General features: G+C 39.1%; 1 protein-coding gene across 2 annotated transcripts in view; it reads right to left on the reverse strand.

Moving 5' to 3' along the window:
- Positions 1-16991, reverse strand: part of POLR3B (RNA polymerase III subunit B) — an 80989-nt gene that overhangs the window by 1928 nt on the left and 62070 nt on the right. For both annotated transcript variants that reach the window (XM_074901919.1, XM_074901920.1), the window contains exons 24-27: positions 12784-12887; positions 11706-11872; positions 9322-9435; positions 3421-3594 (exon numbers count right to left, since the gene is read on the reverse strand). In XM_074901919.1, coding sequence (XP_074758020.1) covers positions 3421-3594; positions 9322-9435; positions 11706-11872; positions 12784-12887 — 559 coding nt within the window. The remainder of the gene's footprint in view (positions 1-3420; positions 3595-9321; positions 9436-11705; positions 11873-12783; positions 12888-16991) is intronic.

A 16991-nucleotide genomic window follows, 5' to 3' on the forward strand; every position in this document is an offset into this window, starting at 1 on the left:
CCGAAGCTTTGCTTAGTCCCAGTAATTCCTTTGGCTTTGTGTAGATCTGACTACAAGCAGTTAGCAGGTAATAGACTGAACTGGGTGTTTACCTGGAACATGCATCTCCTGTAGGCACTGTTACATAGGGGAAATGTTACAGCTAGCATGCCTTTGAAACAGAATAGACCTCAATTGCAGGTTTGTAACTACTCCCCTAGTCCAAATTTATAGGGATAGGTACATTTTTATGGTAGGATGAAGTGACCTAAGCAGAAGCCACTTTCTGATGATAACATAGTTGCTCTCAATAGAAGAAGCCTTACAAGGCCTGGAAATCTGATGAGACACTTTCCTGCTATGAGCACATGTCTGGCATCTGATTACAGCTACTAGGCACTGAGGAGCAGAGAACACTCACCACACAGGCTCAAAGCTACACCATTCTGGGCCTGCTTTGTACTTAGATGGGGATCACCTGGAAAGGTTAAGGTGCCATAAGCAAACAGTACAAAGTTCTGTCAGAGATTACAGAAACCAAAAGACCATTTGGTACTAGGACTGATAATAAACTGGATAGGAAAAGGCAACTACGCCAAGGCTGAATCTGGACCAGAAACAAAATTTTTCTTCATGTATATTTTAAAATGCTTGTACTCTAGGCATCAGAATAACTTATCATCATCAAAAAAAAAGACCAAATTCTGCTCATTGCATTCAGTGAAGTCCTGCCCCTGAGCATCTGTACAACAGCAAAGTTGGAAAATTTGTATAAAACTGGTACATCGCAGTAAGTTTCTAGTGTTATTTTTTATGGGGACAAATTCTGTCACTGCCACAACAGGCCCCTTCCCCTGCAACAGTACCAGTTCAGGCCCCAACACTGATCTGCTGTCACTATCTTGCAGAAAAACATACCCAGAGACTAGTCCTTGTCTGGGAGGAAGGGCTCATGTTCCTTGAAACAAGTGCTCTTAATGCTGGCCACCAAACAATGTGTTTCCAAAAGATTTCTCGTAGCAATGTCTTATTAATGTCAGAATCACTGAAAAGGCCTGTTCGGAAGTTTGTCTTAATGACTTGGTCTCTACTGTGATGCTCATTATAGGGCCACTTCTTTCAGTTACTGGTAGACACAGCATATCACTTCACAGAAACTACCTCTTATTGATTACTCTCACACATCAGACAGCTTTTCACAGAATCAGATTGCAAGACTGTCTGGCTCTGTCTGAGAGAGTAGTTTCTTTCACAGTTATTTAAAAAGAGTTTCTAAACTTTGCTACAGACTTCAAAATATGAAATACATTAACACCACCTTAAAAATAAAACGTGATACTATTTCTAAAGTTCAAATTCCTAATTTTCTTCAAGGTGCCCTCACTTCAAATGGTCTCTGAAAATCTTTAAGGACTGCTCTGAAAGCCAAGGTTTTATAAAGATAAAAGTGAGCTACATCTGCATGTGAGGCTTTTTTAAGGCAGCGCTTTACACAGTTACAAGTGGTTAGTTGTTTGACTTATGGCATGCCCTTCTTTTCAGACAACTTCCTTCAACTGTTATTTGCACTGCAGTAGTTTTAAGAGACCTGGATGAGAAAACAGGTCTTACATACAGTGTACACACACTCAAGAAAAACAGGACTCTCAAAAATACTTACCGCACAAAAGCCAGTAGGCCAATGCCCAACTAAAAATCACCAACCACAATAAGATGCAGAGAGTAGGCCTTGTCTCTCCTCTGGATTTCACATGTGTTTACCTACCTCCATCTGAACTTCTCCTCCACAAGGAGCAGAACTGCTGCTGCTGCTGTTAGCAGAAAAAAGTGGTGCTTGGTTTCTGGCCAGAAGCCACATGCTTCGGAAGAAAGGTCTGAGCAAGGGCAGAAACAGTAGCTGTCTCTTTTACACTACACTACAAATCAAGAACACACCTTACTTTCCTACTTCATTATATCATGGAAAAATCACTCTCAAAGCACTGAAGTGAATAAAGTCCAATTTCTTGCCTCTCCCAAGATTGATATTAAGATCCAAGATGTAGCAAGTTTCCAACAATGTTCTTTTGAGGTTATTTAGAAATGAATCTTTCTGCTTCACCTTCCAACTTCTCATCTTCCCCTGACATAAATAATAGCATAACTTTTAACTTGAACTCGCACCAGTTATTTTTCCTCCCTTAGCCATGGGGATTCCAGGTCATCTGTTTTCACAATGCTTGCAAGAAAGTTGTATCTCATAACTTCCTATTGGTCTCACAAGTCTGTTTTTCTTCCTGGCTAAACCAAAACCAAGCTAAAGCAAAACATTTCCCTCACCTCTAAAGAACATAAAAAGAAGTTCCCCTGTCTTCTAGTAATAGTGGTTTATTTCCAGCATGCTACAGGCAACTCTAAATCTAGCATCTCAAAATGAGTGTAGAGAAAAGATGATTAGAGCAGAGCCCAGTGTTACACATGGTGAGCTTCACATAGTTTTGACATCCAGTGTTATGCTTCCCCTACATGGAAAACCAGTTTGTCTGCAGGAGACAAACTCAGTACCGGCTTAGGACCCAGAGTAAGACAGCAAGACCATTAGCTAGTCTAGAGATAAGTTTCTTAGGGACAAGGCAGTTGGGCAGAAGCCAGCTGAATTTCCACCAGGCAGCTGATAGTCTCTCAGGCTCCAACATGGGACTGGTGCATTTGTCTGATGTTTCGAAGCAAAAGGCATTTGGGAGAGGCACAGTCAAAGAAAGTGGTACACATGTGATTAGGAACTCTACAGCTAGAGAACAAGAAAGCAGGAGATGTTGCTTTTTTATCCCATTCTTCTGTGCTCACTTTCTCTCTTCAGCCTTGGGAGGTTCAACGTGTGATTGTAGCAGGAAGATCTGTGACTAGTCTAGCTAGTAATCTCATTTCTGATGCCAGAAGACTCAAGAACATTGACATAGCTATTTTCCCCTTTTCAAAAAACAGATTATATACAGGATTGGGTGTTTGCTAATCCCCTGCAAGGGTGGGAAGGAAGGCAGCAGACAGAGCAAAAGTAACTTTTCCCACAAGCACAGCTGGCTGTGGAAGACAATACCTGTGCTCCCACAACAGGGGAGACTCCTGGCCCGTTGTCTACATACTCACTTTAGTCCTAACTTCAATCAGACCATAACAAAAAACCATCTCCTGTCACCAATTTTCCAAATACCAATTTTGAACGTTGACACTCGTTTTGATTAAGGCACATGGGACTGTTAATCAGTGACTGTGAGCACTTTAAAACTGAGAAGCTCTATAACCAGGGGCAAGGTTCTCTTACATAGAGACATGTTTACTCTCTACTGCTTTGCTTTATGCACCTGAGGTCAAGGGATTTTTTGAAATACGAAACATGTCACATGCACAAAGTGAGGAGGGGACACCGTGATTTACAAAAAGCATTACCATTAGACAACTTACCAGCCAGAGTACCCCAGCAAGCCACACTGTCCACAAACATCCACTTCAAAGGCATCACTTGAAATCATCAGTCTCTCTAGTAGAAGCATGCTGGCTCCATAACCTATCAAACAATCCCGTTCCATCTCTCCAAGACGTAAACCTCCATCACGGGATCGACCTTCAGTGGGTTGCCTTTGAAAAAAATATTTGAAAAAATGTATTCAGTATTCCAAACCATACATTCTGCAACCATAGGAATGCCTGTCTTCAAACTGTAGGAACAGTACAGGATCAATGGACAACAGCATTCTACAAATCAGAGTTGCTGATCTTGCAAATGTGTTGTTCAAGCTGAAGCAATTAATCTTTGCTCTTGCACTAGCAATATGATATAGTTCTGTGGCAACTGCATCATAGTGAGTGGCAGCTGCAGTGTTGGGCCACAACCCTTTACCTCACAGAATGTAGAAAGTAAATGAAAACAGAAACAGACCAAATAGTATCCAAGACAATCCAGACACAGATTTGGTACTCTTTTTTTGATGAGACATTCATTATAGTTTTTAGCTAACTAAATGAAACAATATTCAGCAGCTAATGAATGAGTCATCAAACTAATGTTACAGCTGAACTACAGCTAAGACTTCTTAAAATAAAAACATTTTTGATCTGACAGAGAATACCGAAACAGAGCAGCAAATAAGCAGTACTCATATTGCTAACTCATTATTGAAATCCTACTTTTTTCTTTAAAAAAAAGTAACATTTATCTAGGATTTTTTTTTCATGCCTGACAGCTAATAAGACTAATTTTTATGTTGTATAAGTTCCTGGTTTTCTAGTTCTTCAACACAAATCAAATTCTGATTTTTTGTCTGGAAAGACTTCCTGTCCTCATGGTGCTAGAGGAAATTTTTACAAAGCAATGCAAGTATACACTCCAAATTCTAATGTAAAAAGGCAAAGTACAATATATTATTTAACATTATGACTGTTTAAGCCAATCTTTTTTTGTTGAACACAGTCAAAACTTTTAACCTTTTGTTTGTCATACTGCAATTTCATACGCTATCAGTTCTACTCTCATATACTAGCACAATGTTGTAGAACTCTGGTTGCAAGTATTAGTGTGAACTATGAAACCAAACCAATATTAAATTCCTGAAGCACTAATATATTGTATGCATTTTATCAAATATTTCCATCTTAGTATATTCCCTAAAATATGACAGCAAAGAGAAGGAATTAAAAAAGTGTTATTGGCAGTCGTAAGAGGCTTAATTTCTCAGTGAAGTCCCATGTTTATGTGCTGTTTCTGATACCTGCAGCAGTGTAATCCACCTAGAATATCCAATGACTGATCTGGCCCATATCTTTTGGAGTATATTTTGTTTGTATTATTTCAAACAACTGAATTTGTTAAGCATACTAAATAAAACCAAGTTTTTGCCAACTTACTGCAATGCAGAGAAAACGATTTAGAAAAGCCTTCAACATCTAATAATATTTTGTAACAAGTGTAAAAAAATACCTAATTACCAGACCAAAATATCTTCTCAAGATCAAGTTGTATCTGTTTATAGGGGAAAGTGGTTTCTCTTACCCTGACCACACTGGAACCTTAAAACTAATCTGCTTGTAATTCAAATAATCTTTTTCATTCATATAACCTTCTATTTTTCCCACTGTTGAGAGAATGGTTAGAAGTTGTTTACATCCTGATTAAACTCTCTAGGGCCCCCTCCCCAGATGATGGCACCATCACTGTTCAGACATTGTTCTAAAGGACTAACCCTGTGGTGAATGCAGTTTCTCCTCTGAAGTCCCAAGAGGCAGATTTTAAAACCAACTGAGACCTCCAAAGATTCAGACATCTGCTGCAGTTCTAGAAATGCCTGAATCCCTTTTACCAACTGACTTCTGTAATATTAGTTAATGCACAAGTCTACTTTCAAAAGTTTCATCAGGTGCTGTTCCACAGAATGAAAGGACAGAATAGCTTTAAAATGTGAGCGCCAAAAAAGTCTCAATCCAATTAAGGGAAGATAAAACTTCTTGAAAAATGATGGGGTCTCAACTCCAGCCCTTTTAAGAGTTGATATGCCATGGGTCTTCCAACAGACACAGGATAAAGATTTCTAAGGCAGCTGAAATCCTATTAAAAAAACCCACAAAAAGCCCCCCCCCCCCCCCAAAAAAAACAGCTTGAGTCTTAAGCTCTTATGTGTTTTATTCCCACTGTCAAAATGACCTCATTAAAAAAACAAAACAAATAAAATCCTCCCTCCCTAAAAAGTGGTTTCCTGAAGTACCAAAAATTCTAGTATTTGAGATTGGGCCCTTGAAAAGAATCTATCTTATGCTCCCTAGCTGATCAGATTTATTTCTTCTGGCTCACACGAGTCTGAAAATTCATCACACCAAAGGTTGTTTAAAATGTTAAAACAGTGTTTATAAAGTATCTGTGCTTCCCCTTTCCCACTATACACGTATATGCTGAAGGTGTTGCTCTGGGCAACTACTCCATTCTTTATTCTGAATATAACATTCTGAAAACAAGGCAGACTCTTGAAAATAAGATTGGGAACATCATTAAACAGAGATATTTTTCATATTTTTAAAAAAAGTTTGTAAAATTCTTAAATAGTAAATAAAATGCAGTGATTCTTTAAATAAAAAAAAATAAGGCCAAATGGTCTTCAACACTGTCTAACTGCTTCATTTAGAAAAAGCATAAACCAGTTAACTTCAGTGTTTTTAAGCACATTAAGAATTTACTGGCATTAATTCTGCATTTTCTGGAAGAACAGTGGGTTCAGCTTTATGGCCCTGTTCCTTGCTTCACTGGCCAGTGAGGGGAAATAAGTCTACCCCCATAAATAAAAGCAGGCCTTGTAGGTCTCAGCAGATCTCCCTTGTGCCTGTTATGAAAAACCAGTGGCTAACTCGAAATGGAGTTATTGGCTGAAATACTGACCTCCAAAAGCGGAGTATTACCTAGAAAAATGCTGCCTGAAGGAGGAGAATGTACCATGCTCCCAGAGCCCTAGAGTCAGAGAGGAGCCCTGACCAGTGTCATTACATTACTCCCTTGCAGTATAACAGGAACTGGCATATCTGATGAGTTCAAAAGACATGCAGGTAGCAGCTCTGACAATGTCCATCAAAACAACTATGCATGCAGAAAGCTTATATTGATCTCTTGTAAGGAAAACTAAAAGCAGTTTATCTATTAGAAAGATTTAGCAGGACTGGGTAGCTAGGCAACACCATATATAGAACTATGTTTTAAATTAATTGTCAGCTACTCATGGCAAAATAAATTTAAGTATTGCATTCCATTTAACAAATACTAATTCGGAGGGCAACATCCTGGTGGTTTTTGACCGTATTGACAAAGACTGCTGCTTTGCAATTCTACAAAGTCTTGTTTTAATCAGAACAATAACGAGAATTGGTGACGTTCAAGGAATTCAAGTCTTCTGTCTTACTCCAGATGGAAATACAGCTTTGGTCTGTCAGTTAAGGTACATTTGATATATAATAAAATGCATTTCAAGACAATGACAGCCAAATTCCATGCTGGAAGCTGTTACAGGATTACTTTTAAAACCAAAAAACAATGTTAGAGGCAATCTACTCTCCAGGAAGTGCAATGGATGATAAAACAATAGCGAGTATGAAAGCTGGCAAAGTAGACTCTCTCAGTAGAGGTGATGGCAATAACAAAAGTTTAATTAGTTGAGGAAAAAAAAGAAGATTCCTAAAAGACTGGTCAAGAGGCAGCATAAACTGAACATTCATTAGCTTTCCTGAAAGTTAAAGAGCCCTAGCTACGTAGTATGATGCTACTGACTGGAACAAAGAATTCAAAGAAAGTAAGGGGTGGGGGAATCACATCACCTTCGTCTTTACATGTAAACATTACCTTGACTTGGGACTTAGGTTTCCTTTAAATTCAGTATCTCTAAACAGCTGAGAAGTTGGGGAGACAATACAAAAGCAGATCACGGGATTTGGGTAATCTAGGAGCTCCAGTAAAGCAGGTGCGTGCACCGTTAGCTAAGACAGCAAGTTTTAATTTTCACACGGAGCACCAATACAATGATTAACACACTGAGGAACAGAAAATGGGGCTGACAGTCCGTTATTTGAGAATATCACTTATGTTCATATTGGCAAGCAGCTGTGGTAGGAAATAAGAATAGCAAGTGTAGCACAACCATTAAGATGGTTAGTGGAAAAGTTCAGCCAAGAATTACAAAAACTTAGTGATTTCTCTCCCAGTTCCAGCACTGGTATTTACTTCCATGGAAAATGTGAGACAACTTCAGTTTGTCCTAGAGACAGCATGAGGTTGGAAAGCCAAAAGGCAAAGGAAATATGCAATGAAAAGCAAGAAAGATACTTCTGAATCAGGTACAGCAGACCTGCCTCTCCATTCTCTACTACTACATCGAAAGGTGGAAGCTGCACCTATTAAAAGGATAAAGGATAAAATTGCTAACTTGTACAGGCAGACAAGGCAGAAGTGGATCAGCACATGATAAGAGGCATAAACATAAATTAAGAATTAAAGAATATGAATCATGCTTGTTACAGGGAAGAATAAGGGCAAGATAGAGGTGACTTTGTGCTTACATCTCAAAAAGAGTACAAAAAGGACTGGTCAAAAAGAAGAGTACCACCACGCAACAGGTGAGGTATAAATGGTGTACATGATAGTCCAGAAAGACTGGCAAAGAACATTTGGAATAATCTTTGCTAGAATATTGAAGACTAGCTGGCAGTTAACTTTCTGGCAAGATTTAGCAAATAATCCTACTGTGATGGAGAGAGGTGGACTAAACAATTCACTAGAAACCTCCTCAAAGTAAAGCCTCTGGCACTGAAGTGCTTCTTGTAAGCCAGGAATATCAGCAATTTAGAACATGGGTGCAAGAGGCCATAGAGCTGAAAAGCCAAAATGCTGGCTAGGCTTTAAGGAGGAAAGGTAAATAACAGCAGTGAAAGGAGGATGCTTCAAACTCTCCAAAGGTCCAGATAATATAAGTCCACCTCCAGGGGCTCATATTACCTATTACTCAGAGTACATCAGCTTGACTTCAAAATTCAATACCAGAAGATATCAACATGGTAATCAACCTTTTTGCTGGGAGAGAAAACCAAGTTCAGGCTTAGTGCAATGATCATGACTCCAAAGGAACTGAGGACATATCTTTAACTGGGCAAATAAAATGGAGATTTATTGTTGGCACCTCTGTAAATTTTGCACTTTACTAGTGTGAAAGTGTTATTCTCCTGCATGGTACTGAACAACTGTGGACCAGCACATACAACCCTAAACTCAGTTTTAGAGTCGAATGGAAAGGTCTGCAAGGAAAGTGCAGTATATCAGGGATGCACATTATTCTAATGCTTTTTTGCACTACACTAGGGCCAATGAATTTGGTTTGTGTTGACAGGTGAAGACATGGGCTACATCAGTATTAACCTGATGAATACCAAGGGATGCTGAAATATTAAAAGAAATTTCTTCCTTCTATTCATACCTGATTTTGTAAAAGTACAAATGTTAAAGAATAAAAAAGTCCTCCTAAAATACCTATGGTATGCACAATCTGACAGGAGAGGCCCAGAGTGTGCACTGTGAATCTGCAAAAGGTATTTTTACCAACTGCTAACAAAAGTCTGAGAAGTAAACTCAGTTTTGCACCACACAGAGCACATCTGGACATTCAGAACAACCTCCTGCCACAGTGTACTGTGAGAGCTTTTAGTCTGTAACAGTATATTAACAGGTAGTCACATTTTGTGTCAAGTATCAAAAGGTAAACAAACTTAGTTTTATACCCATCAGTCAGCTGGGCAGACTTCTGAATATACATTAAGAATTTGGTGCTTAGCCTGTAACAATACCTGGTGAGCACTGCTCTGGGTCCTCGAGCTCTTGCATGCATTTTATCCAACACCATGTGCTTTAGTTTCTGATAATACACCGGGCCAAAATAGATATATGCTTCCAGAGGCTCCCTGAAGGAATAAAAAAACCAAACCAAAACAAAACCAATATTCACAGTTAGCACATATTTACCTTGAGAGAGACAAGAGTGTGGAGTACAGGAGAAATCTGAAACTACTTGGGAATCATGAGTCCTAGAAAAATATCTTTGGGCTTTCAGGGCAATCTGTCTGAAGACCCCCCAGGAAAGCCTTCTGAACACAAAACCAGTACACTCCCAGCACCACATACTGCTGTATCCACTGTAGCAAGGAACAAGCTCTTGAACTCTGGCCATACGCTGCACAGACATGCTGCTATAGCTGCAGGTACCTGTTTCCGCTGTACCATGTTAAGTCCCTCCTCTGTCCGTGCAGGAGTGTTTTAACAGTGTCATCAGTAACTGATAAGGACTATAAATGTGTCAGACCCCGAAGAGTGACTTAATGTTTTTCTATTTACATTGCTTCACTTTACATCATTCACACACAAACCAAAGGTAAGCATATATGTCAACAAATACATGCAGCATAAAAGCTCAAAACATCATTTTTATAGGAGCACTTGAATTAATTTGCATTTGCAAGGACAGATTAGCACTGGCACACTATGAGCTTGACAGTCTTCCCATCCACTAATTCTCCCTGCGCACCACTTTGAAACACAGCCCAAGACCCAGAGGGGTGAAAGTCCTCCCTGAGCAGCTGTGCATCAGCACGGCTGCCCCTGCCGCACTGCTCAGCAGCTGCATCCACAGGACAAAAACCACTGGCTGGCACGGGGGGCTCAGATGAGCCGGTAAAAGGGCTCTTGAGAACCGTGTTTAGGCACTTGCATCAGCTTGGGAACATCTGTAATCAGTACAGAGGGTGCTACTGCATTCTACAAGTGGGTGTAATGGCTAAAGATCTCTGTGCTTAAACACCCCCAATTGTAAGAACAGTGCCTAAAGATCAGAAAGCAACAGTTGAAAGCACTCAGTTATTTCCCAGCTATCATCTTCAGCACTAAGAACAACCAGATTTAACACAGGCAAACTCAGCACTGCCAATGATTTATTTTTTTTAAATATATGTGCAATGTAAAAACAAACAGAAGACAACAGTATTGCACCTCCCATTCAGAGTCATTACTGACATGATGCAGTATTATTCCAAATGCTGCCTATTGAAGAAACTAATAAAACTTAACTAGACATTATGAATTTGCAAACTTCCACACTGTTATGCAATCTGCCTTCAAATTTCATAACAAATAGATTAAGCATGAGAAATTTGCTTGGAAGAATATCAGTATCCTAAAGTAAAGTCTCTAAATAGGGTACCACAAAATTGGAAGTTTGGGGATGGGGATTTTTAGAGCTAGATGATTTTATTCTCCCTAGAAAACAAGATTAGTCAGATTTGTTAAAAGTTACGATGATGTATGAACAGAAAGTGTTTCAAACACCAGGATACTTGATAAACAATTTATGGAATATGGAGTAAGGAAAGCAAAATCATCTCTCTGAAACAAAAAGCTAAACAACATATGGAAGAAGTTGGTAGGAAAAGCAATTAAAATGAAAAGTATTTAAAAAAAAAATCCCTACAAAAGAGACCTAAACTTGTTCCTTGAAAAGAAGGGGATGGGGAGGATAATAAAAATAGCAGGAAGGTAGGATTAAGATACATTTTGGAAGGGCAGGCATGTGAAGCCATATGGCCTTTTCCTGTTCCTAAACTATCTTACGTTCTTTGAACTCTGTGTCTCAGAAGCCAGTCTGATCAACGCAGCAGGAAGTTTGCAGATTAGAGTATTATGCCAGACTGAATCATTGTGTAATCGAAAGAAGAAAAAAAAGAAAAAAGAACACACACACAATATTCCCAAGGAACAGACACCTGCCTCCAAATCCATATTTTACAGTACTATCAAAGTCAACATGAAAATGCTTATCTGATTTCAAGCATATAAAAGACTTGCTGCCAAGAGAAACTTGAAATTTCTTAAAATCTCTCAAAAAGAAACCCTTGACTTTACCTTTTTTGTCATGCAGTAGAAGTTGGGAAATTTTTGTATGTACTACAAGGGCCATTCACATTACAGCCACACAAATACTAGTAATTCTTAAAACGTGGAACCACAAAATACTTCTAAGAAAAAAGTGCACTATTCTTCAGCCCCTTCCCTCCATCTTGCAGAGCAGTTTGCAAATAAGAGAAAGTTCCTGAGCTCTGAGACATGAAAAGATTTTCAGATGTGTCTCAACAGGATTTACTAACTCCCCTGAAATATCTAAATCTATACAGCAGATTCTTACCCAGTGATACCAGATGTTACGTAGTCTTTCCCTAGGTAGTTATAACCATGGCGAATAAGATCTTCACATACATCCTTAACTTTACTGCCTCCAAAAGCTGTTCCATAGTGAAATCTGCCATCGAGCACCCCAGCCTTTCCAGCCAGGAGTTCAATTAACTTTCCTACCTGTGCAAAGAAAAGCAGAGTTAACAGCCTGCTCACTAGCACGGGCACATTGCTAGATTGGTCACAGCGTAAGTTAGCCAGGTGGGTGTCTGAGATGGCAGCCTGGGTTATTGCATGCGATGGGAGGAGTGGAAGAAGCCCAAGAAGAGCGAGTACTCCTGTGTGAAGGGGGAAAACCAGACTCACTGCAGCATCTGAGAACACCTTTAAGTTTCAAGAACACCTGTAAGGTCCAGAGTCAGGCAGTTCCATTTTTTCCAGTTGTCTGGAAAATGAGGAGGATCTAATGTGGCCTTCTGCTTTAGGAAACAGCCTCAGAGATTGATGTGCTACACTGGAGCAGTGGGAACAGAAGGGAAGAAGCTAACAAAGAAAAACAGATCAGAGGCTGCATGACATAATCAGTGGAGGTCCCATATAAAGGCCAGGCTGTGAGGTATTTAGTGTGACCCTGCAGCACAGGTGCAAGAATTGCATCAGTTCCAGGGAGGAGTGTGTAATGTAGGAAGTTATATAGGTCTAGAACTATTACAGAAGCTCCTCTCCAACCTTCACCTCAGTCTGCCCCAGCCGGCTTAGTGGGCACAGGCAATAGGGAAGGGAGAGCAAGAAGTTTTCAAACAGAAAGTGTGCAAGTGAGGTATTTAGTTGCTTTGCTATTAGCTTGATACAGAACAAAATGAGAATGATGCACAGCCAGCCTACATACCTTCTCCTTTCACACAGTAGATGTTTCAAAACATGCAAAACAGAGGGCTGAATACTTATAGAAGAGCAAGCATGTGGCATGATGACTGGAGAATATTCTCAGTGAATCCATGTTTCAAACTTTTTCTTGTTTCTTCCAGCTAATCTACTTCAGTTTTCCTATCGGGGGACACTGTCTCTTTAATTGTAACATAACCACTAACCGTCATACGCGATGGGAAGCCATGAGGGTTCATTATGATATCTGGACAGATTCCTGTATCACAAAATGGCATGTCTTCCTGAGGAACAATCAGTCCACACACCCCTGCAGAAGAGAAAACATTTCAATTCACAAATGGCAAACCACCAGCAGGGCTGACGCTCATCACCAGATTTTCTTTAGTGTTTTCCTCCCCCTCTCTTTCTCATGGATCACTTTTTACCCAGATTCATTACCATGACCAGTGCTCACAACCTGCAGGCTAGAAGAGAGCCCTTGTGACAGGACTGGCAAAATTAGCATACCCTTACATAATGCTCCCAGTGATTTGTGAGTTAGCAAATTAGGGAAGAAAGCTTTAGATACAGTTTTCAGAGGGAACCAGAAACTTTGACCACTCAGACTGGAACATCTCAAGGGAAATCTATTTCTTAAAGCTGATGCTGTAATTTCCTGGAAAAAAAAAAATAATTAAGAAATCGGACCTCTTCCAGTATCTCTTTGGACATAAAAAATTATTGTTGATTTGAAATTTATCATATGTAGCTTTGCTAAACACTATGAATAAAACCAAACCAAATCAGGACTTTGACAAGGACTTAGAGGAGATAAGTAGGGGAAAAATAAAAAAAAAAAAAACAAAAACCACAAGATTTTTTCAGGTGGCATTCATTTGCTGAGCAAAGACTGCTTTCGATGAATTACAAAGTACAATCCACTCCCCAGATTGCTTATATTTTGTCAGTCCATGAACAGAAACTGTACCTTTAAAAGTTTTGGAAACCTTTTTCAGTCTCTGTCAGTACTGGATGTAAAACAAACAAAACCCTCCAAATTCTAAAACTATTTCGGAAAGATTAAACTCATTTAAAAGAGTCTATTGTACATTCCAAAATTTTCCTTCCAAACCTTACAACTGTTTCTACAGTAAATTCTGCAGATAAAAATCCTGCAGCTATAAATGACCAAGAGATCCAACATTCAAATTCAGGTGCTAAAATGCAGCTGCTTAAGCCCATACTCCTTTGAACCAAAGCTACTGTTTCAGTTGGACAATTTCTTCCAGAAGCCCTTAGAGCTGAAAAAGTCTGCAAGCTATTTGAGATCAGCCTGCTGCAACTGCCAGAGCACGCTTTGGGAAGAGTCCTGGAGTGGAGGGGGCTCCTGGAAGACTGAGGGTGCTGGTTACATCCCTAAAAAGGCATCCCCTGACCAGCCAGTTCACAGGGGGATATTGGCGTCTGCTCAGGAGGGAGCTCCTGTTCCACTGTCCAAGCAAGACAGGGATAGGTGTATGGGACAGTAGTTAATAGAATGAGAATGGTTAAGTATGGGGGAAGGGAGCAGAAAAAAATAGAGGATTGGAGCATCTGCGGCAAGGGGTGTGTGTGTGTGTGTTGTATTTAGTTTTTAAACCTATTGAAACTAATTTTCATTGTTCTACTATGATAAATCAGTAACATCCTTCTACCCCTCCCCGCCAAGTAGCAATCACTTGCTGAAAATGAAAAAAAAAACCCAACTGCCTATCTCTTGTGTGCACAGCTTTTTTATCCTAAAATTGTATAAATAAATACTTTATTATATACATATTCTAGCATGTACATTTTGCCTTATTCACATTTACTTCTAAGAAAGCATTAGGTTGCATCTGGACTTCACGGCACCTGTAAGCCAAAAATTAAATCTTAGCTAACTTAAAATTACTTTAGGCTCTGAAAACCTTTTATATGCCAAGCTGGTTCCCATAGCAGACAGCCACTGTGTTGTTTGTTTTGTGTGAAAGTGAATGATAAAAGATCCATGAAATCGACACAGAAAGGCAGAACAGCAGAAAGAACTGAGGGCTCTCCATCATAGCGGCTTCTACCCTCCGCTGACTTGTATAACAATGGGACCTACACACCCAACTGCAGATCTAACACAGCTGTGCATTTCATTAGATGAAGAGCACTAGTGACACAAGTAAATAATTAACTTATTCTGGTCCGCTGACTGTGGTTATGAGACCAGTCATAGCTGACAGATTTTAATACAAGTTAACACAAAGACAGCATAATGAGCTTAGAAGTTAAAAACAAAATATTTAGACAGAATCCAGCAATGTGAAGCTCACTAGGCCATTTATAAAGTTTCTGTTTTACAGAAGGGGAAAAAAAAAAAAAAGGAAAAAAGAAAGCTATAAAACCTCAATTCTAAGCTTCTGTATTTTAAAAAGTCACCGAGTTTATAACAGATCTATAGCATGCCCATGTGTATTTAGAAAACAGGACAGAGACAAGCTTCTTCCCTATATTTTATGAAAGTTCACTCTTTCTCATTAAAAATTGTTAAAAAGCTGAAGGGCATCTTTCCTATTAATACACCACTACTTCTAAAAGCAAGTAACTGCAATTAATTTAAAAATGTAAACTTGATTTCATTTTGCAGTTACTTGCCTTCATAAGCTCTCTAGAGACTAATGCTTGCAGGTCTGCACTTGTAAACTCCTGCATTTGCTTCTCTGTCTCAGCCCCAATCGCTGAGGCAGGGCTTGAGCAGGGCAGTAAAAGGCAAGCCCAGCAGTTCTGCATTGCTGAGCAGCTGCGAAAAAGTGATCAAGTGAATTAATCCATGTAAGTGCAATTATCACTTGCAACTGGTTAATAAAACAGTAAAGGAGAAAAGAAGAGGCTGGATTTAAGACAGCCTCAAGTTCCAAATGTTGCCTTGTCCAAGTATAAACTGTATTTCACAACTGAGCTGCTCAAGTACTCGCCATCCAATATTCATAAATAGGACACAGTTAAACTAGTAGGTAACTTTACTCTGTGGCTCTTACTACAGGTTATTAAGATTTTCTAAATGTTACTGATTTAGACATCACATGAAAATTGTTTCCTAGCATTCACACAGGACATACAAAATAATTTAGTTTAATTCATTTTTCTTCCTGTCACAATTTTTAAATGCTGCATCTGAAATTTAGCAATACAATTTCAGATTAAATGCTGCACTGCAATGGGCCTAAATCTGCTCTCATCTATACACTCTGGAGTTCTCATCTAGGACCAGAATCAAACGTTAACCACAAGAAAAGGCTGCAACTATTTCTTCAGACAAAACAACAAAAACATTTTTTTAACGTGTGGACTAACAAGAAGGTTGTATGTTTGATCAAGAAAGCATCCAGCAGCTTGCTACATCTCTTTTCAATTCAAAACCAAATTGAATTCTTTGTATATCAACTTCATAATGTCAGCTTAGATGAAAAATTGTGAAAATGCTTTTAAGATATCCCTCTCAAAAAAAAAAAAAAAGTAAAGCGGATTAGTAAGCGTGGCAGTTTACTGCAATGATAACAGCTTAAATTAGAATCAGTTTGAACGAGACCCTACAGTGGTTTAACATGCAAGTATAAACCAGCCATAGGCAGTGTTTTTCAATGCTATTGTATGCCAGCCAATAAATGACAGCCCTCTGACTATGCATGATGGCCCCCATCCTCACACATGCTATCTGTATCAATCCCTGCAGCATCTCAACACCCATGTACCTCCACAAGGCCCTGACAGAGCATAAAGACCCCTTCACCCCTGTACTTTTGTCCTTTAAGAGTTTCTTTTTTTTAATCAGGAGAAATTCAGGTTTCCCTAATTGATTCGTGGTTGCTTTTACAGTTTGCTGACAAACACGAACATACACAGACTTGTAAAACAGCAGTTCAGCAGAGAGGGGGAAGGGGAGGGGGCAGGGACAAAACACAACAGTATGGGAAAGTTTTTCACCGGGCTACGATAAGATGCCTTCTATACACACACATGCCAAATGAAAAAAAATCATCAAATAAGTCAAAACAACCTAATATAGAAAACTAATTACTACCAGCAGGAGGGACATTAGAGAGCAAAGGAGACTAAGTGAATAGAAGCTGCAGTAATACCAGTTTCTATCAGCAAGATAAAAAGAAGTGCATTACTAAATGTGTTTGTTTACTTATTCTAATGATATGGTGATAAAAGAGCCAAAAGTAACTTGAAAGGCATCTATTTTAGGTTTTACCAGATTTGCCAGAATTTAGAAATACTCTTGAGAACTAAGATTATGCCACATAATTAAGAGAAGCATAGCTACAATACAGTGCTGTATATTTTGAACAAGTGACAAACAGATCTGCAAAAATTAGTAAGACTAAACAAAAATGTGCATCTGCTTCAGAACTCTCTAATT

The sequence above is a fragment of the Athene noctua genome, chromosome 3 (assembly GCF_965140245.1).
Source record: "Athene noctua chromosome 3, bAthNoc1.hap1.1, whole genome shotgun sequence".
NCBI classification, from domain to species: Eukaryota; Metazoa; Chordata; class Aves; order Strigiformes; family Strigidae; genus Athene; species Athene noctua.